The sequence below is a fragment of the Homarus americanus genome, unplaced genomic scaffold, assembly GCF_018991925.1.
Source record: "Homarus americanus isolate GMGI-L3 unplaced genomic scaffold, GMGI_Hamer_2.0 scaffold55399, whole genome shotgun sequence".
Classification (NCBI taxonomy): domain Eukaryota; kingdom Metazoa; phylum Arthropoda; class Malacostraca; order Decapoda; family Nephropidae; genus Homarus; species Homarus americanus.
In genome coordinates, this window is record NW_024750378.1 from 156,677 (window position 1) to 180,050 (window position 23,374).

Sequence of the window (23,374 nt, forward strand, 5' to 3'; positions counted from 1 at the left end):
CCCCCCTCCTCCTCTCCTCCTTCCTTCCTCACCCACTCCAATTCTATTATCTCATTCTTTACTCGTTTGTTTACTGCATGTCTCTCTCTCTCTCTCTCTCTCTCTCTCTCAGGTAGTAGAATATCCGCTGCGTCCCCTGAAAAAGAAGAAAGAAAGAGAGAGAGAGAGAACAGTGAGGGTTCGTGCCAAGTCTTATAACACCCAAGCAGACCCGAAGGACGGAGGAGGGGGAGGAGGAAAACGAAAGAAGATGAAGGTAAGGGGAGGGGGGAGGAAAGAGGAAGGAAGAAAATTAAAAAGGATGGAGTAAGAGAAGGAGGATGAAGGAGGAAGAGAGAAAAGTAGGAAGAGAGAGAAGTAAGAAGAAAGGAGGGGAAAGATAAAAGAAGGAAGAGAGGAGAAAGAAAGAATAACAAGAGGAAGAAAGAAGATTAAGAAGGAAGGAAGAAGAGAAGGAGGATGAAGGAAGATGAAAAAGGAAGAGGAAGAAGAAGGGAGGCAAGTGGTGAGTCCTTGGTAAAGTTCTTCAGTAAGGTTCGTGATCAAGCAAACAGTTGGTGGTGGCCTGAGGGGCCGACGGCTGCCACGCTACTGATGGTGCCAGCTGAGGTGGGGGTTGAGGAGGGGAGGAGGGAGGAGAGGGGGATGGGAGGTGGAAAATGGAGGAAAAGGAGAAGAAGAGTGACTACCTGGCTGCCTGAGTGACTACCTGGCTGCCTGAGTGACTACCAGGCTGCCTGAGTGAATACCTGGCTACCTGATTGACTACCAGGCTGCCTGAGTGACTACCAGGCTGCCTGAGTGAATACCTGGCTGCCTGAGTGACTACCTGGCTGCCTGAGTGACTACCTGGCTGCCTGAGTGACTACCTGGCTGCCTGAGTGAATACCTGGCTGCCTGAGTGACTATCAGGCTGTCTGAGTGACTACCAGACTGCCTGAGTGACTACCTGGCTGCCTGAGTGAATACCTGGCTGCCTGGTGACTCTGGCTGCCTGAGTGACACCTGGCTGCCTGAGGTGAATGCACCTGGCTGCCTGAGGTGACTATCAGGCTGCCTGGTGACTGCAGACTGCCTGAGTGACTACCTGGCTGCCTGAGTGACTACCTGGCTGCCTGAGTGACTACCTGGCTGCCTGAGTGAATACCTGGCTGCCTGAGTGACTATCAGGCTGTCTGAGTGACTACCAGACTGCCTGAGTGACTACCTGGCTGCCTGAGTGAATACCTGGCTCGCCACACCTTACTTTCACCGCCATTACCATGACCCAGTGTCTGCTGCCTCCCCCCTCCTCCGTCCCACATCCACCCTCCCTCCTTCACCCACCTTCCATCCCCCATTTCCTCAGCGTCCTTCCCTCCCTCACCCACTCCGCCTCACTCACCCCCTTCCTTCCCTCACAAACCCTCCCTCCCTTCCTCACCATTCAAGACAACTTGTTCACCGCACACACACACACGAGCGTCTCATCACCCTCACGTTCACCAAGTATTAATTCACAGCCTCATTGATCGTGGTGTAGTGAAGGAGCTTGGTGACAGTCCTTAAGGGAAGGAAGAGGAAGGAGGGGGGGAAGGGAGAAGGAGAGGATGAAGAAGAGAGGGAGGAAGAGGAACCCCGGAAACCACACGGGTAAACAGTTAGTAATCTCTCTCTCTCTCTCTCTCTCTCTCTCTCTCTCTCTCTCTCTCTCGTAATTATATATGACATTTCGCGACATAATTAAGCCAAGATAACTTACATAGTGGTAATAACAGATAGCGGTAATAACAATTATCATGATAACAGTGAATATAATCATAGTTAATACGATATTTTGTTTTTTTACTAAACAAATATTTCCTCCCAAGTGTAGATAATGCTGGAGTCTTGGGGTAATATCGACGCCATCTTGTTTGTTTACTGTACCTTGTTATATTACCACTAGAGAGAGAGAGAGAGAGTTAATTTCACATTGAGTGTAAAAGATATACAATACAGTACTTATTGATTACCGCCCACTTCCCTCTTTCTAGTCTCCACCCACCCACCTCCTTCCATCTACACCCACCTACCTACCCTCCTTATAGTCTCCACCTACCTACCCCCTGTCCACCCCCCTTCCCTTCCGCCCCCCCCTCACTACACCCACATATTGTAGTCATTGACCGCAAGTAGGCCCCCCCCCTGACCCACATATCAGTCTGGGGCTCAATAGGTGAGAGAGACCGTCGTCCTGCCAATGGGCGGTTGAAAATTGGGCGCCATTAAGAGAGACGCCCATTTGACCATTTATTTGATCACCTTTTCTACCCGCCCACCCATCATCCCCTTCATCTTCTTCAATTAACACAATCCATTCCAAATGACCGTCGAAAAGCTAATGAACACCAAAACAGCCACTATATGCCCAAAACCACCCAAAATAGCCAAAACACGCTCAAAACCAACCAAAATAGTCAATGAAAGCCAAAATTAGCCAATGCGCGCCAAAATAGCCAACGAACACAATTAAAATAAATGCCAAAATATACCATTAAACGGCCTTTAAGTAACACACCTCGACCTTAACACAACTAATGGAAAAAGTCTCCTTATCTTATCCACACTTTAATAACGTGGCGTAAAACAGTAAAGTGACCTCCTTACCTCATTAGCATCTATAGGTGAGGTGGGTGAGTGTGTACAGTGCTAGCCTTCTGTTCGATTCCCAGGGGCGCTTCCAGTCTAGCTTAACCCCTTGACGATGATTTAACCCTTTGGGGACGATGTTTTAACCCCTTGAGGACGATTATTTAACCCCTTGAGAACGATAATTTAACTCCTTGAGGACGATGATTCAATGATTTAATCCCTTGAGGATGATGATTCAACCCCCTGAGGACAAAGAATTAACCCCAGAGCACGATGATTTAACAACCCCTTGAGGATGATGATTTAACCCTTTAAGGACGATGATTGAACCCCTTGAGTACGATGATTTAACCCTTTAAGGACGATGATTTAACCCCCTAAGTACGATTTAACCCCTTGAGGACGATGACTTAAATCCCTTGAGGGCGATGAATTTCGAGAGAGAGAGAGAGAGAGAGAGAGCACATCTTATTCACCATCACTTGTGGGAGAAACTGCTGTTCTCAGTCCAGGTTTTCCAGTATGGCCAAGTCACCCCATATCTGGCCATGTCACCCCCTCACTTGGCCCCGTCACCCCATCCTTCGCCATCCGCCATACTTGGCCATGACAGGGTATGGTGACATGGGGTGGGAGGGTCGTGGGGCGGGAGGGTCGTGTGGGTGGGAGGGCCGGGTGGGGGTGGGAGGGTCGTGTGGTGGGTGGAGAGGGTGGGTGGGTGAGGGTCGTGGTGGGTGGGTGGTGAGGGCGGGTGGGAGGCTGGGGGTGGAAGGCCGGGGGTGGGTGAGGGGTGGGTGAGGCCGTGGGGGTGGGGTGGTGTGAGGGTCGTGAGGATGGGTGAGGGTCGGGGTGGAAGGTCGTGGGAGGTGGATGGGGTCAAGGGGCGGGTGGGGGTCAAGGGGCGGGTGGGGGGTCGTAAAGGGTAGGAGAGGGTCGTGGGAATGGGTGAGGGTCGCGGGCGGGGTGAAGGTCAGTGAGGGTGAAAGAGGGTTGTGGGGAACGGTGAGGGGTCGTGGGTGGGTGAAGGTGGAAGGTGGGAGAAGGATCGTGGAGGGTGTGAGGGTCGGGGAGGAAGGCCGGGAGATCAAAGAGGGTCATGGAGGGTGGGGGGGTCGTAGGGATGGTAAAGGTCATGGCAGGTGGAAGAGAGATCGTAGGGGATGGGTGAGGGTCCGGGTGGGGAGAGGAGTCGTGGGGTGGGAGAGGAGTCGGGGGGTGGGAGAGGAGTCGTGGGGTGGATGAGGGTCGTGGGCAGAAGAGGGTCGTGGGATCGGAGGGGTCGGAGGGTGGGAGAAGGGTCGTGGAGGGTGGGAGATCATGGGAGGTGGAAGAGGGTCGTGGGGAAACGGTGAGGGGGGAGAAGGGTCGTGGAGGGTGGGAGAAGATCATGGGAGGTGGAAGAGGGTCACGGGGAGTGGGGTCGTAGTACTAAGCTATCACAGTATTCTTGAAGTACATGTTGGAGATATCTTGTCCGATAACCAAGGTCGTCTATATCTGGAAGTCGTATCGTGACTCAGGTCGTGGCGCGTGGGTGCTGGGACATGATAGCCAGAAGTCGTCGGCCCACCCTCACCCCCTGACACAACCCACCCTCACGCTTCCACATAACCCGCCCTCACTCCTCCACAGAACCCATCCTCACCCTCTGATATAGCCCACCCTCCCCCCCTGACATAACCCACCTTTACCCCTCCACATAACCCAACCTCACCCCCTGACACAACCCATCCTAACTCCTCCACAGAGCCCACCCTCACCCCCCACCACATATCCCACCCCTCCACATAACCCACCCTCACCCCTCCACATAACCCACCCCTACTCCCTGATATAACCCACCCTCATTCCCTGACATAACCCACCCTCACTCCCTGACACAACCCACCTTTGAACCCTTTAGGGACAGGTCCAAGCACACTGTGTGAGAAATGGCACATCACTTTATCTCCAATGGCAAGATAGCCGATATATTAAGATTGTATCCACTTTTTTACACGTAGTAGCTGTATCAGTTCCCATGTATAGAACCAAACACACAATGTGCTTGAATACATCTCACGCAAATGTGAATAACAAAGTGTGCGGCCAGACGTAGGTAGTAGGTACTCCCGCCTGGGAAGATATTGGAAGCATAATGTCTAATGGTAGACCCTGCTGCCATATGGCATCACGAAAATTGGGACCAAGTCCCGGGTTGCTGGGCTGACTTTCTGCCTCATTTACACACAGTTGCAGGGTCTCAATTGTTTCTCTTATGTTGACAACACAACATACATACTGTATATCGTTTCTCACTATTGATCTTTTTTTTATTTTTTTATTTCTTTATGGTTCTTTATTATTATTATTATTATTATTATTATTATTATTATTATTATTATTAGTGTTATTATTAATTAATTTTCTATTATAAATTGTATTTACTATGAACCAATTATTATTATTGTTATTATTACATTTTCGCCCACCAGGGCCCGATGTGGGTCAGTGACCTGTGCCCGGGTGCGCTGATCCCTGTAAAAAAATAATAAAAAAATAAAATAATGCCTCACACTCCTGTACTCACGCAGTTGAGAATAATAATAAATAATAATAATAATAATAATTAACGGTTTATTGAAAGAGCTTGGCAGCCAGAAGGCTGAAAATATACAGTTACATATTTGGGGAATGGGTTACGAATTACAAATAATATACAAGTAACATAAGTGACACAAATAAGACATATAATAACTAGATGGGGAAAAGCTCAAACTACAGTTCATTTCAACATAGTGACAGTGCAAGGAGTAGTGTTTACTGGGAGTGAATACCCTTTATGTATGCTGTACAACTAAACAAAGAATTTATTTCAAATACAGTGTAACATTCAATGTCATAATATCCTGACCACGGGGCTTAGTTATACTGATCCTTTGTGAACTCTACTCTGTAATCCCTTTGCGCTACCGCTCACAGGCTGAGTGTGGGGTGCACAATAAACTAGCCGCTGTAAGTGGCAAATTCCAAGACTTAATTCCTTCTAGCGCCCCTCACACCCCCCCCCCCACACTGTCCCAGGGGCAGGGTAAGGGAGTGAGCGGTGGGTGACCTCCAACATACAGTAGGCGCCTGTGTCGACAGACAATAACTGTACCTGTAGATTATGTATACCAGCACCTCTCCTTGTATCTGTACCTGTATATCTACCTGTGTTTTGTTTATATAATTACCTGTACTCGTATGAATGTATGAATGTACCTGTGTGTATACTTGTAACAACATAAGAACATAAGAATGGAGGAAACTGCAGCGGGCCTATTGGCCCATACTGGGCAGTCCCGTTTACACCCAACCCCTATTGCTCATATAAGCATCCAATCTATGTTTGAAGCTATTCAGCGTATTCGAGTTAATGATGATATTTGGGAACTTGTTCCATTCATCCACTACTCTGTTTCCAAACCAGTGTTTACCTATTTCACGCCTAAATCTAAATTTGTCTAATTTAAAACCATTGTTACGAGTTCGCTCCTGGTTGGATAGTTTGAGTACCTTTGTAATGTCCCTTTGTTTAGCCCTGACTTCCACTTATACACCTCTATCAGGTCGCCCCTCGCTCTACGTCTCTCGAGGGAGTGCAAATTAAGATGCTTTAACCTGTCTCTGTACTCAAGGTTCCTAATGCCCGGGATTAGTCTTGTCATTTTCCTCTGAATTCTTTCTAAGGATTCTACATCCATTCTGTAATACGGTGACCAGAACTGAACTGCATAATCCAGGTGTGGTCTCACAAGCGCAAGATACAGTTTTAGGATGACCACGCTAGTCTTGTAACTAACACTCCTTTGTATGAACCCAAGTACTTTAGTAGCCTTGTTACGAGCAAAAACACACTGTTTACTTGGCTTAAGGATCCTACTTATCATTACTCCTAAATCTCTCTCGCAGTCGGATTTCTCTATGGCATCGTTGTTCATCTGGTATCTGGTTTCCCTGTTAACATCTCCTATACTGAGTACTTCACATTTGTCCACGTTGAATTTCATCTGCCAATTTTCAGACCATTCGAAAAATTTGTTTAGATCTTCCTGTAGTTTTGCGGAGTCCTCGTCAGATTTAATAACACGTCCTATTTTAGTGTCATCAGCAAATTTACTTACGTTGCTGTCTATGCCGATATCTATGTCGTTTATGTATATAATAAATAATAATGGTCCAAGTACTGAGCCTTGGGGAACTCCACTTGTGACGTTGCTTCAATGGGACTTAGTGCCGTTAATGCTCCCTCGCTGTTTCCTGTCCAGTAACCACGCCCTAATCCATTTCAGGATATTACCTTTGACGCCATGTGCTTCTACCTTTCTTATCAGTCTTTCGTGGGGGACTCTGTCGAAGGCTTTGCTAAAGTCGAGATATACCACATCATAATTGTGCCCCTCGTCCACCGATTTGAAAACTGATGAAAAGAATGTTAATAGATTAATTAGAAATGAACGTCCGCTTGTGAAGCCATGCTGGGAATCATTGATCAATTGGTGCTTCTCCAGGTGATTTCGAATAGAGTTTGAAATGATTGCTTCCATAAATTGCCTACTATTGATGTTAGACTGATTGGGCGGTAGTTAGAGGATAGTGATCTATCCCCCTTCTTGAAAATCGGTATTACATTTGCTATCCTCCAGGAATCTGGTACTACACCTGTTTTTAAGGACATGTTAAACAACTTTGCTAAGGGCATACTAAGCTCCTCCTTACATTCCTTTAATACTCTGGCAAATATCTCATAGGGACCAGGTGACTTATTAGGCTTTAGTTTGTCTATTTGCTTACTAACATCGTTACTAGTCACTACTATCTCACTTAATTTGTTTTCTTCACTATCTCTGAATAGAGTCGGTGCCTCGGGTACCATGTTTAAATTTTCGGTGGTGAAAACTGTTGAAAAATATTTATTCAAGTTATTGCTCATTTCTCCATCGTTATCAGTGAGCTCGCCGGTATCTGACCGTATTGGTCCAATCTTTTCTCGTGTTTTAGTTTGATACATTTGGTAGAATCCTTTGGGGTTTGTCTTTGCCTCCCTTGCTATCCTTACCTCATTATTCCTCTTGGCTTTCCTTATCTCGGTTTTAACCCTACTCGCCAATACCTTATAATAATCATGGAGGTAAATTTCGCCACGATTTATCCTTCTACCTATAGCCTTCCTTTGGCCAATGATGTTCTTTAAATAATTATTTATCCATTTAGGGTCATTGTTGTCTGATCTGAGTTTTTTGTATAGTATGCTGCCTTTGTGCATTAAGTAACTGAAGCAGAGTAGTGGGTGTAGTGAGGATGAAAGACCGAGGTGTAGAGGCTCTTTAGGGTGTAGGCATAGTGTAGGTGTGTAATATACCTATATCTCTACCCACCCATCACCCCATCCACCCATCTCCCCACCCTACCATCTCCCCATCCACCAATCTCCCCATCCACCCATCTCCCCACCCACACATCTCCCCACCCACACATCACCCCAACCATCCATCTCCCCAACCATCCATCTCCCCACCCACCCATCTCCCCACTTACCCATCCCCTATCCAACCTGAAAATAAAACCCATCAACCAGCAGCTGCACACCCTGTTCAGCAGAGTTCTGGCAAAAGATAGAACGATCAGAGCAAGAACTCCTCCAAAGACTCCCACCAGATAACGACAACAACCGCCGACCCTACTGGCATCCGCCAGTAGGGTCGGCGGAATATGAAATAAGGCCCAAAAACACCCATATGGGATAGGGTAGGATGTCTAGTGCCTGTACCGACAGACAATAACTAACCCATGACACAACCCTAACACACTATTAGCTTAGCTAGACGGTCAGCCCGCCCTCTCTTACCACCTCCTAAATTTATTCAATTTCCGAACTATAACTTCCTTCCCCCACCCCTCCTTTCTCTAAAAAAAATTATATAAAAAAATAAATAAATACAATACAATAAGTACTCACCATGACGCGGCTCACACACACACACACACACACACACACACACACACACACACACACACACACACACACACACACACACACACACACACACACACACACACACACACACACACACACACACACACACACACACACGACGCTCCTACTGACTGAAGCACGCACGTACGTGACAGTTAGTGCTATTCAGTACCAAACTGTTGTTGTTATTGTTGTTGTTATTAATGTTGTTATTATCTCCCAAGAGTCGACCCAAATAATTGTTATATACTGTAGAAGACATATATGTGTGTGTGTGTGTGTGTGATAAGAGTTATGTTATATTAAAATGAGTTAAGTTAGGTTGGGTTAGGTTAAGTGACAATGTAGGAAGATTATATAATTGTTGCATCTGGCAGTGTTGATGTGAGGTGAAGTGAGGTAAAGTGAGTAGAAAGGTGATGGAAATTGAGGAGAGATGAGGTGAGGGAAGGTGAGGTGTGTGTGTGTGTATTAATAGTGGTGGCGGCGGATGTGTTGTGGAGAGAAGGTTGGGATTTCTCCACCTCTGTCCAGACCAGGTGTATTTAGACCAGGTGTGTGTAGACCAGGTGTATTTTGACCAGGTGTGTGTAGACTAGATGTGTGTGTGTGTGTGTATACCAGGTGTGTGTGTGTGTATACCAGGTGTGTGTGTGTAGACTAGGGTGTGTATGTAGACCAGGTGTGTGTGGACCAGGTGTGTGTGGACCAGGTGTGTGTGAAGGTGTTTTGACCGGGTGTGTGTAGACGAGGTGTGTGTGTGTGTGTATACCAGATGTGTGTGTGTGTGTGTGTGAAGGTGTGTGGGGTGTGTGTGTGTGTGTAGACCAGGTGTGTGTGTGTGTAGACCAGGTGTATGTAGACCAGGTGTGTGTAGACCAGGTGTGTGTAGACCAGATGTGTGTAGACCAGGTGTGTTTAGATCAGGTGTGTTTAGACCAGTTGTATTCCAGGTGTGTAGCCCAGGTGTGTTTAGACCAGGTGTGGACATAAGGTGTTGTCGATCCATGTATATCTAGACGACGACCACAAACACACACACACACACACACACACTCACACACACACACACACACACACACACAAACACACACACACACACCTTACAAAATAAAAAAGTTCAATAGGTAAGTAGTTACATTTCTGTCTATAAGTTACCGCTAAGTCAACTCACTAAGTATAAGTAGATGAGAGAATTTATAAATAACCTTTAGTGAACAGTTATTACTTATAGGTGAAGGTGAGAGAGAATACCTGTCCCTGTGTGAGAGAGTGAGAGAGTGAGAGAGAGAGATCTGGGTATATCAAAGTATATCTCAGCATACTCCTGAGTGAGTTCACACACACACACACACACACACACACACACACACACACACACACACACACACACACACACACACACAGGGCAGCAAAAAACATACTTTGGGGCAGAGTGGTGTAAAGATCACTCAGTAAAAAAATAAGGGGGAAGGGGGGATGAGGGGAGGGGGTGAAGCGAGGGGAGGAGGAGCAGTTCTACCAGTTGGCCCTGACCCACCACCGCCATCCCTCCCTCTCCCTCCCTCCCGACACACTGCCTTACTCCTTCACCCCTTCCTCCCTCACCTCTCTCCCTCCTTCCCCTCCCTTACTCACTCAGTCAATCCGAGAGAGAGAGAGATATGGAGGAAATGAGGAGGAAGGGAAAGGGAGGGAGGACGAGAAAAGGAGAGAGAAAAGGAAAGAAGTTGGGAGTGAGGGAAGGAAGTCGGAATGGGAAAGAGGGAGCATAGAAAATTGAGAAAGTTAGAGAGAGGAAAGAGGAAGAGAAAGGGAGGGAGGGAGGGAGGGAGAGGAACAAAAAGGGAGAGGGGGAGGGTAGTTAAGCAAGAGCACAATAACTGACTCAGCGATAAACACAATTTAAGTAGACTGGTGTATCTTGGGTTCTCACACACACACACACACACACACACACACACACACACACACACACAATAGCATACGGGTCATGATTGATTAATTCACGAGAGAGAGTCAATACTTGCTTACATTATTAAGAAGGCGCCACCACACTCACCACCACAAAGCAACGCCACTTAACACAAAGAAAGAAAGAAAGTCTAAGTGAACAACATACGTCTTGACATAGGTACAGTCAGCAAAAAAAAAAAAGTTCTGCAACCGTAGGTCTAATGGCCTCTGCAACGTTCACTTACGGAGGCCGTGTTCATTTGGTAAGGTGGTATTTCTGGTTGTGTGATGTATTGTATAACCAGTATGTTGATTTTTTTATATCACTTATGGTTAATAGAGAAAATAAACATGCATCACCCACGTCAATAAGTGTTGTTCAGAGTTCTTGGTCCGGTGTGTCATATTGTATAACAACACAAAGGTGCAGAAAATTTTGTTGTTGACTGTACATAAAAGTATTTCAGCAGCTATAGTACAAGACACTATTGTTACTATTATTGTTGTTGTCTATTGCAGTAGTAGTAGTAATTAAAGTCGGGCTGTATCGTGTTCCCAGGAGAGGTGAGAGTGGAGGGGAGAGGGGGTGAGAGTGGAGGGGAGAGTGAGAGGGAAGGGGGTGGGAGGGTGAGAGGAAGGGGGGAGGGGTGAGAGGGAAGGGGAGTGGGAGGGGGTGAGAGGAGGGGTGAGGGAGGGAAGGGGTGAGAGGAGAGGGTGAGAGGGGTGAGGAGGGGGATGAGGGGAGGGGGTGATGGGGAGGGGTTGATGGGGAGGGAGGGGTGATGGGGAGGGGTGATAGAGGAGGGGGTGATGGGGGGGGTGAGGGGAGGGGGTGAGAGGGGGGGGTGAGAGGGGGAGAGGGTGAGAGGGAAGGGGTGAGAGGGAGAGGAGGAGGAGGGAGGGAGGGGGTGAGAGGGGGGCGCAGGGAAGGTGAGAGGTGAGAGGGAGGGTGAGAGGGAGGGGTGAGAGAGAGAAAGGGTGAGAGGAGAGAGGGAAGGGGTGAGAGGGAGGGTGGGGGGAGGGGGTGAGAGGGAGGGTGGGGGGAGGGAGTGAGAGGGCGGTGAGAGGGGGGGGGGGTGAGGGGGGAGGGGGGTGAGAGGGAGAGAGGAGGGAGGTGGGGGAATAAGAGGGTGAGAGAGGGATGATGAGAGAGAGGGGAGTTAAGAGTAAGATGAGAGAGAGGATGAGAGAGGAGGGGGTGAGGGGGTGGGAGAGAATATATCATGTGTCGATTAACAGGTTGCAGTTAAGAGTAAGCCCTTGGCGCGACATAACCAACAGTAGTCAACAACAGGACCAACGGTAATGACTACTGTACATCAGCGACAGTTCCAAAAGCAGTAGCTAATAACAGTAGTGTGACGAATCAGCAAGTTACCTATTCAATGAGATTTGACCATGAGTTACCCTCCGAGAATGTAGGTCAACACACACACACACACACACACACTACACTCCCTCCCCCTACACCCATCCCTCCCTCCACTACACTCCCTCCCCCTACACCCATCCCTCCCTCCACTACACTCCTTTTCCTACTAATTCGTGTTCTTCTATTCCACCTCCTCCCTCTTCTTCACCAGTGACTCCCTCAAACACATCCTCCTCTCCCTCCACTTCCTGCTGTGGTCTTGCGTTCCTCAACCAACAACAACAGGCTACACACAGACGACTACAGCCAACACACAAACAAGGACATATAAACAGACTCAGAGATGTGTGTCTTGGTGTGGATAGACATAGGTACACAGGAGGTGATACAGAGGAAGTGATAGAAGGAAATCACTCCACCAATACAGTGTCTGTGTGGAGGGGGGGGTGGCTCAGGAAGAAGGGACACAGCTAATGAGTCACGCCACATACGCTGACGCTGACACACACACACACACACACACACACACGCGAGCGCGCACGCGCGCATTGCTGACGTATGAACAATTGTTATAAACAGTGGTGGTTAGGTGCTGACACTCCGTTTATATACAACAATGACGAGGCTGATCTAACCTTAAGATTAACCTTCCCGACACTAACCTAACCTAACCTTAAGATTAACCTTCCCGACACTAACCTAACCTAACATTATGATTAACCTTCCTGACACTAACCTAACCTAACATTATGATTAACCTTCCTGACACTAACCTAACCTAACATTATGATTAACCTTCCTGACACTAACCTAACCTAACATTATGATTAACCTTCCTGACACTAACCTAACCTAACATTATGATTAACCTTCCCGACACTAACCTAACCTAACATTATGATTAACCTTCCTGATACTAACCTAACATTATGATTAACCTTCCCGACACTAACCTAACCTAACATTATGATTAACCATCCCGACACTAACCTAACCTAACATTATGATTAACCTTCCCGACACTAACCTAACCTAACATTATGATTAACCTTCCTGACACTAACCTAACCTAACATTATGATTAACCTTCCCGACACTAACCTAACCTAACATTATGATTAACCTTCCGACACTAACCTAACCTAACCTTATGATTAACCTTCCCGACACTAACCTAACCTAACATTATGATTAACCTTCCTGACACTAACCTAACCTAACATTATGATTAACCTTCCTGACACTAACCTAACCTAACATTATGATTAACCTTCCCGACACTAACCTAACCTAACATTATGATTAACCTTCCTGACACTAACCTAACCTAACATTATGATTAACCTTCCCGACACTAACCTAACCTAACATTATGATTAACCTTCCCGACACTAACCTAACATTATGATTAACCTTCCCAACACTAACCTAACCTAACATTATGATTAACCTTCCCGACACTAACCTAACCTAACATTATGATTAACCTTCCCGACACTAACCTAACCTAACATTATGATTAACCTTCCTGACACTAACCTAACACATTATGAAGATTAACCTTCCGACACTAACCTAACCTAATTATGATTAACCTTCCTGACACTAACCCTAACCTAACGTATGATTAACCTTCCCGACACTAACCTAACCTAACATTATGATTAACCTTCCCGACACTAACCTAACCTAACCTTATGATTAACCTTCTGACACCTAACCTAACCTAACATTATGATTAACATACTGACACTAAACTAACTAACATTATGATTAACCTTTACGACACTAACCTAATAACCTAACATTATGATTAACTTCCCCGTACTAACCTAATAACCTAACATTATGATTAACCTTCCCGACACCTAACCTAACCTAACATTATAATTAACCTTCCCGACACTAACCTAACCTAACATTATGATTAACCTTCCCGACACTAACCTAACCTAACATTATGATTAACCTTCCCGACACTAACCTAACCTAACATTATGATTAACCTTCCCGACACTAACCTAACCTAACATTATGATTAACCTTCCCGACACTAACCTAACCTAACATTATGATTAACCTTCCTGACACTAACCTAACCTAACATTATGATTAACCTTCCTGACACTAAACTAACCTAACATTATGATTAACCTTCCCGACACTAACCTAACCTAACATTATGATTAACCTTCCCGACACTAACCTAACCTAACATTATGATTAACCTTCCCGACACTAACCTAACCTAACATTATGATTAACCTTCCGACACTAACCTAACATTATGATTAACCTTCCTGACACTAACCTAACCCCTAACATTATGATTAACCTTCATGTGTACTAACCTAACCTAACATTATAGAGTTAACCTTCCCGACCTAACTTATGATTAACCTTCCCGACACTAACCTAACATTATGATTAACCTTCCCGACACTAACCTAACCTAACATTATGATTAACCTTCCCGACACTAACCTAACCTAACCTAACCTTATGATTAACCTTCCTGACACTAACCTAACCTAACCTTAAGATTAACCTTCCTGACACTAACGTAACTTAACCGAACCTAAATTAACCTAACCTATGCGAGCCTAACCTAAATCAGCCTAACCGAACTGAACCTAACCCAACCGAACTGAACTGAACCTAACATAACCCAACCTAACCTAACTACCTTAACCCAACCTAACCTAACTACCTTAACCCAACCTAACATAACCTAACCCAACATAACCTAACCTAACTACCTTAACCCAACCTAACCTAACTACCTTAACCCAACCTAACCTAACTACCTTAACCCAACCTAACATAACCTAACCCAACATAACCTAACCTAACTACCTTAACCCAACCTAACATAACCTAACCCAACATAACCTAACCAAACTACCTTAACCCAACCTAACATAACCTAACCCAACCCAACCTAACCACCTTAACTTAACCTAACCTAACGTAGATTAATAAGTTTATAAACACAAAAAAAGTTAAGTTTACGTAATTACAGTGACACATACAGTATACAACTCAGATACATGACAGTGAAACATACAGTAAGCACCAAGGGAGGTAAGAGACACAGGACACAGTGGTCCCTGAAGGTGAACATAACTGACACGTGACCCAGATTCTGCTCCAGGCTGGTCAGGGTCACCGAGGAGACAAAAAAGTAAACAAAGGAATGAAACGACCAGGTAATTATGTATGTATGTATGTATGTACAGTCGTTCAAGATTCTTCGCGACACTGCTGGAGACAGCTGGCAACTCAAGGCCGTTTGTTTACTATAGTATGTAGTATAATATAATACGAAACAACAAAGCCCAACCATTAAATTAAGTTATGGGGAACTAAGTAACCAATCACCGATCACTTTTACATTTATTAAATTTTTTTACTACGTACTATAGTCAACAAACGGCCATTGAGTTGCCAGCTGTCTCCAGCAGTGTTCAAAGAATCTTGAACGAGACTGTACCTTTAGTTTACTGTACCTGTATTAGAACTGTAACTGTACGGGTGATGGCGACCGGTGCAGGGGGAGGGAACGGGTGAAGGGGGGTGGAGGGGAGGGGGAGAGTCATTAACACTATACAAGTAAGGGGACGGACGGATTACCTGGACAACATTAACACCCATCTGATGAGTCACAACCACGACAGCCTTCACGGCTCGTCGAGAGAGAGAGAGAGAGAGAGAGAGAGAGAGACTGGTTAGGTTATATGTTCAGCAATATCGTCAGGTTAAGCTATATTAGGTTAACTTACGCAGAAAGGGTTAGATTAGGTCATCCGGTAAACGTCACAACAGCTCACACTAGACAACAAGCACAAGTAGGACAGGTGTATATGTTTAAGTAATTAGGCTGAGGGATCGTGTGTAAGGTGCTGTGGTGGAGCTGCTGCCGGCCTTACTCACCTAGGTGTAACGGTACCTGGGGGAGGGAGGGGAGGATGTCAGTGGTAAGAGAGCTGATGATGTACCCCCCCCCCCACACACACGGATACAATACCGTACACGCAATGTAAAACTTATAATCCTGAAAGTCCTCTCTCTCTCTCTCTCCTGTGCCACAAGTGACCAATCACCTCCATTACAGAGTCATTCACGATCAATGGCGTAAGGTGGTCATAATTCACACCTGGCTTACGGCTCGCTAAGTGGTCACCAATACCTGTCATCACCACCACTACTATCACCACCACCACTACCATTATCACCACCGCCACTATCACTACCATTACTATCACCACCACTACTATCACCACCACTACTATCATCACTACACCATCGCCACTATCACCACCATTACAACAGTACACCCCCGGCACTGTATGTTGGGAAGGAGGGAGAAAGGTAAGGGGGGAGAGAAAAAGGGACGGAAGGAAGGGGGTAACGGAGGAGAGGAAGGAAGGAGATATAAAGGTAGAGAACAGAGGAGGGAGGGAGGATACACAGGTAGAGAAGTGAGGGAAGCAACATTCACCTGTACGTGTTTACTCCTCATGCTGGCTGGCTGACCACAAGTGTTCAAGAATATATTGGACGTCTGCCATCTCTCTCTCTCTCTCATTTTCCCTTCCCCTGCTGCGCCGTCGAGCTTGTGTTGTGGAAAAAGAAAGAGAAAGAAAGAAAGGTATTGCTGGGGTTCGCCTTGAGCAGTGTGTGGGGTGGGTCGGCCAGGTGTGTCGTGCTAATTACGGTATACTACTGCTGGTCACCTCAACCCGCCAGGTAACGTCTGTCCGTGTTCCCTCTCTATAGATTAGCTTGCCCCCCGAGGGGGCTAGTTTATTGGGCACCCCCTTACATCCTGTGCAAGGTGAAGCGCAGAAGCGTTTACAGCGCCCATCTGAGAAGCATGCTAAGTTCATGCTTGCCTTTATGACTCATGCATTAAGGGCGTAAGAGCCTGACGTGTCATGGGTTTTGTCAGCAAGTTACATAAAGTGACAGAATGATGAGTGTGTGGGGGGATAATTCCCGGTACAATTTATCTGTTTATGGCAAAGTGTGACAGGTCCCTAATAATGTCAAGTGCCAGGCCTGTCACTTGGAGGAGGGATATCTGGTCAGGGAGGAGGTCATAGGGCAAGTGAGGATGTAGTGAAAGAGGGGGTGAGAGTCGGGTTGACCACAAAGTTTACAAACAGTGCGGCAATGTACCCCCATAGGTACCTGTACCCTATTGAAGAAAATTTGATGTGAGAATCTTGTGGCAGCTGTGGGTTTTTTAGTTGCCGATTCATTAATATAATTTTCTTCAATGTTTAAGCAAATATACGAACATTTGGAAACTTCTCACGACGTTAAATAACAATGAATAGTTTATTATTATAAAATGTTACCTTTGGTTTGTTTAATATTTATCCTAACAGTGATACAGCCTTATTTTACCAAATATTGCCAGGTAAAATTGCGAGCACGAGACCCAGGGTGGGGTCGGTGCATCTTTGGTTGACTGTACAGTACATACACACGATTAACGTACAAACACCAACTTACCAATATCTTAATTAAATGAGACCATAACTTCCCTGTACTTAGTAGCTAAGGGAAAGAGAGAGGTAGAGGTATATAAAGGTAGAGGTAGAGGAGGTATAGGTATATAAAGGTAGAGGCATAGGTATAGAGGTAGATGTAGAGGTATACTGTAGGTAGATGTAGATAGAAGTAGATGTAGAGGGGGAGGTACAATAGAGAGGTAGAGGTATAGGTAAGGAGATAGAGGTAGAGAGGCAGAGGTAGATCGTGTACTCACCTCTGGTAGCTGTTGATCCAGCTAATGTGATCAGGTCTGTTGACCATACCTGAGGCCACATCCACCCACCACACACTGCAGCCACACCCTGCCTACATCACCACTACACAACACTGCACCCGACACTTTAATCATCACTTAAGAGGCTTTATAAGTGGCCTTAACACTTAAATCATCACTTAAGAGGCAGTATAAGTGCCTCAACACTTCAATCATCACTTAAGAGGCTTTATAAGTGGCCCCCCAACACTTTATAAGGAACACTTCACACACACTTCACCCCGATAATGAGACACGAGTGACGCACTTCACATCAACAGCTTCACTTGAGACACTTGATTTGTTAACACACTTGTACTTTTCAAAATATTCACTTACCCACTACTTATCTCTTTAAATAGTGGTGGTAGTTGTTGTTGTGACCACTGGATTACACATACATACACTTACTGCACTTTTGAGCACTTTAGGATAGAAATATATGTGTAGTGTCACCTGTCCCGTAACACCTTGGAGAAACAGATAATTAATTCACACACCTGAGCTCTGTTATATTCTCACCCCCGTCTATCTATATTACATGATATAGTCAACCGTATATAGATCTCAATTATATAACGGTTATATTATTTCTTCTTTTCGTTCATTTTGTTTTCGTTTTTCCAATATTTTTGTTTTCATTTCCTTATATTTCTTCGATATATTTCCTTATACTTGTTCGCTATATCACGCTATATTAATACGTTATATTCATCATTGTTGTACATATGTCATTATAATTAACCGTTATATCCTCATACACTATAACGTTATATTAAACACATTCATATATTTCCATCTTGTAATACTAGTTCGATTTATACTTTATAGTTCTTATACACGATATACACCTTCACTGGGCCAAGTCTACTTATGTATGCATCGGTATACATTTCCATTATGTATATCACAAGTAATGGTATCCAGAAACATCAATACAACAACGAGTTTAAGTACATGACTCGCCTTCACAACCACCACCAGCTTATAACCTAACCTAACCTATCACAACACATCACCTAACACTAATCCAACACCAACCTAACCTAACGCTCACCTAACCTAATCTACGCAATAACCCCACAACCAAACCCACAACATTACAAACACACACAACACAACCTCGACTAAGTCTTAACACTACAACCCTGCGACTCAACCCAAACCTGATGAGAGTTGTGTAATAATTGTTTCAGGTATAGACGATTACAACCCTGCTGATATGACTGTTGTGTACACACCTGTAATTATCTTCAGGCAGGTGACGTACTGTACGTGTGTGTGTTTATTTACAAGCAACGTGGATAGATTATGAAGATTAGTTTTTTTATATATACGTGTACAATACGTTGCTTATACCCAGGTATACCGCATATAAGTACCTAGTTATTCCTGTACTTGCCTATATACGGTATAGTTAACTTCAGGTATATAAAGGTCCCTATATAATTACCTTACGTATATAATTAAGATTGCAATTAAGCTACATTTAAGTAATTTATAACGATGTACATAATTTCTACTGGTGTTTAAGTAGATATTTGTGCTTAAGTAGATATTTATATATACTCTCTCTCTCTCTCTCTCTCTCCAGTAAAGAGAGGAGATTTAACCCACAGGAGACAGGGAGGATACACAGGAAAGATAATGACCGGTAATTATCAGAGAGTTTGGTGCTGGTGTCCACACAGGTGCGACAAGGTGATAACACACACACACACACACACACACACACACACACACACACACACACACGCTATTGCCCGGGGACAATAGCATGGGGGTGTAAGGGAGGGTGTAGGTGTAAAGCGGGTGTAAGTATAAGGGAGGGTGTAGGTGTAAGGGAGAGTTGCAGATGTAAGGGAGGGGTGTAACAGATTCAGTAAGGGAATGCGTCAATACTAGGATAAATGCGTATCAGAAACCTCGCGTATGAAAAATTCTGAATTCTGTAATTAATATATATATATATATATATATATATATATATATATATATATATATATATATATATATATATATATATATATATATATATATATATATATATATGACTGATCAAAAATAATATCAATAAATAGCTAAATTCTCTTTTGTCAGAAATGCGTTTATTCAGAGACGATTGCGTATAAAACATCTGGACACCGCGTAGAAAGACTAACTGGTGGGATTATGTAGAAGAATTCTACAGTATATGCATTTCTGAGTACATAAACAAAATTATCGAATTTGAGTAGAAACAAACTATAAGTACTTATTTGTATAGAATTTTTACGCAGTCAATAAAACTTGCGGAACTCTGGTGTACTGTACAGTCCTCTTAAGGAAGTGGGAGTCTACGTAAACATCAAATACATAAAAATTGAGTTAAAGCAAAAAAGGTAAACCACGAGCGAGTGTTTACATGATGACGTCACCACTACCCGACAAGGTTCATTTTTTCCTCAAACGTTATTATTATTGTGTGTGAGAGAGAGAGAGAGAGAGAGAGAGAGAGAGAGAGAGAGAGAGAGAGACCATGTAAAGTGGGTGTCAGAGAGGGCGGGAGGAGAGTAGGAGTACTGGTGTGTGAGTTGGCTGAGAGAGAAGACACGACTCTCTCTCTCTCTCTCTCTCTCTAACACTGTTGCTATTCGAGAAAGAGGTGAGCGAGGTTTAAAGGACAAGGGGTATAAGGGGCGAGGTTTAAAGGATAAGGGGGTATAAGGGGCGAGGTTTAAAGGATAAGGGGCAAGGTTTAAAGGATAAGGGGCGAGGTATAAAGGATAAGGGGTATAAGGGACGAGGTTTAAAGGATAAGGGTATAAGGGCGAGGTTTAAAGGATAAGGGCAAGGTTTAAAGGATAAGGGTATAAGGGCGAGATTTAAAGGATAAGGGCGAGGTATAAAGGATAAGGGTATAAGGGGCGAGGTTTAAAGGATAAGGGTATAAGGGCGAGGTTTAAAGGATAAGGGGTATAAGGGCGAGGTTTAAAGGATAATTTAAAGGATAAGTGGCGAGGTATAAAGGATAAGGGGTATAAGGGGCGATGTATAGGGGGTAAGGGGAGAAGTATACGGGGCGAGGTTTAAGGATAAGGGGTATAAAGGAAGAGGTGGGCGAGATAAAAAGATAAGGGGTATCAGGGGTGATATATATATAAGGAGGTAAGAGTAAGTGGTAAGAGGAGGCACTCAACACTAAGGGACTCACCAGTAGTAAGTTCTTCCCCAGTGAGGTGCTCTATCAGTGTTGCTAATGAGGGAGGGAGGGAGGGAGAGAGAGAGGAATATAACTCTCTCTCTCTTTCACGGTAACCACTAACACCCCCCCCCCTACCCCTTGCAACATACAGGCGACGAGACGCCACACCAACGCTCACCCTACCATAAAAACCAACGCCACCACCAGCGATCATCAGCGCCAGGCGTAACTCTGCACTCCATAATGACACGCTCTTCGCCTCTCTTGTAACCTTCAGCTCAACACTCTACAAAACCACTGCGTCAACACGAGCCATCACCACCGCCTGGCGTTCAACTTTAACTCGTAATGACACCTTCCTGGAAATTACGTCAGACGGATGCTCGCCCGCACTGGCGCACTCTCACGGCGGCGTAAGATGATAACCCGTCACCCCGTGTACCAGTACTGTACTGTACTCTACCACCACCACCATCTACCGGTGTGGTCCTGTGATGCACTGAATCATGTGTGGTGGTAGCGGTGGTGGATGGTGGTACTTCCCTGCAGCCCCTGCCACCACCCACCACCACCCTCTACTTCCCTGCCGCCACCACCACCAACTTCCCAACCACCACCCACTGCTGGAAGGAACAGGAGGGTTGACAGGCGGGCGGGTTCGTCCACAAGGCCACCAACAAGCTACGTGTCTCCGTTACCTGCCTCCACCTCCTCAACCTGCCTGTCTTCCTCCTCTTTCTTCTCCTCCGCCTGCCTCTTCCTCTTCCACCCGCCTCTCCTCCTCCACCTGCCTCTCTTCCTATTCCTTCTCCACCTGCCTCTTCCTCCTCCACATACATCCGTCTCTCTTCCTCTGCCAGCCGCTTCCTCGTGCCTCTCCTCCTCCACACTCAAGAGACCTAAAGGATTCTCACACACAGTAAACAAAAGGATGAGCGACCAATATGATGTCGCAACTCTCTCTCTCTCTCTCTCTCTCTCTACACACATAATAAGTAAAAGAGGAAGATGCCGGTAAAGCTCTCTCTCTCTCCACACACACACACACACACACACACACACACACACACACACACACACAGGGCTGGGGTCGTCAGCCCACACCACCAGAGGCGAGTGTTACGTCAGAGCTGGTGGCTGTGTGACGTCCAGGTAACCGTGTCCTATTTACCTGGTCTACATCCTCTCTCTCTCTCTCCCACAGACAGACAGACATACATACACACACACACACACAGCCACCACTACCCCCACCAAGACACCTGCACCCCCATACCCACATACCACACAATCTGTACCCACATAACAACCACTACCACCACTACACCATCTACCACGCCTCTTAATATGACCGCCACCATCACCACCATCTACCTCACACCATCACCACCATCTACCTCAGAGCATCATCACCACTACCTCACACCATCACCATCTACCTCACACCATCACCACCATCTACCTCAGAGCATCATCACCACTACATCACACCATCACCACCACTACCCACACCATCACCACCATCTACCTCACACCACCACTATCTGCACCATACACTCTGGCACCACACACCCTGGCACCATAACACACACAGGTAACATCACACCATGGGGGGGCATGGGTCGTGACTTAACATAAGGCTAACAATGGTTGCCTTCCCTGCCAGGGGTCTAAAACACAAGAGAGAGGAACCACTTACTCCAGCACATGTTAACAACACTGCCCACTTCCCTCCCTCCACGGCCCTCATCCTTCCCTCCACCCTCACTGTACTGCCCTCCTTTCCCCGCCCCCTCCGCCCACCTTCCCTCCAGCGCTCTCCTCCCTCCACACTTTCCCTCCGACACCCTTCTCCCTCCACCGGCACGGTACTGCCCTCCTCCCTCCCTCCACCGGCACAGTACTGCCCTCCTCCCTCCCTCCACCGGCACAGTACTGCCCTCCTCCCTCCCTCCACCGGCACAGTACTGCCCTCCTCCCTCCCTCCACCGTCACTGTACTGCCCTCCTCCCTCCACCGTCACAGTACTGCCCTCCTCCCTCCCTCCACCGTCACTGTACTGCCCTCCAACCTCCCTCCCCGTCACAGTACTGCCCTCCTCCCTCCCTCCACCGTCACAGTACTGCCCTCCTCCTCCCTCCACCGTCACAGTACTGCCCTCATCCCTCCTCCACCGTCACAGTACTGCCCTCATCCCTCCCTCCATCCTGCCCTCATCCCTCCCTCCCAGCCCTCATCCCTCCCTCCCCACCGTCACAGCTGCCCTCCCTCCCACCGTCCCTGCCTCCTCCCTCCCTCCACCGTCACAGTACTGCCCTCCTTTCCCCACCTCCTCCCCCACCTTCCCTCGCGCTCTCCTCCCTCCACACTTTCCTCCGACACCCCTTCTCCCTCCACCGTCACAGTACTGCCCTCATCCCTCCCTCCACCGTCACA

General features: G+C 46.1%; 1 protein-coding gene across 4 annotated transcripts in view; it reads right to left on the reverse strand.

The window, feature by feature from the left end:
- The window catches only part of LOC121854053 (AF4/FMR2 family member 4-like), a 147,330-nt gene that overhangs the window by 119,059 nt on the left and 4,897 nt on the right, over positions 1–23,374 (reverse strand). For all 4 annotated transcript variants that reach the window (XM_042348446.1, XM_042348439.1, XM_042348443.1 and 1 more), the window contains exon 2: positions 17,716–18,224. In XM_042348446.1, the coding sequence (XP_042204380.1) occupies positions 17,716–17,762 (47 nt within the window). In that variant the 5' untranslated portion in view covers positions 17,763–18,224. The remainder of the gene's footprint in view (positions 1–17,715; positions 18,225–23,374) is intronic.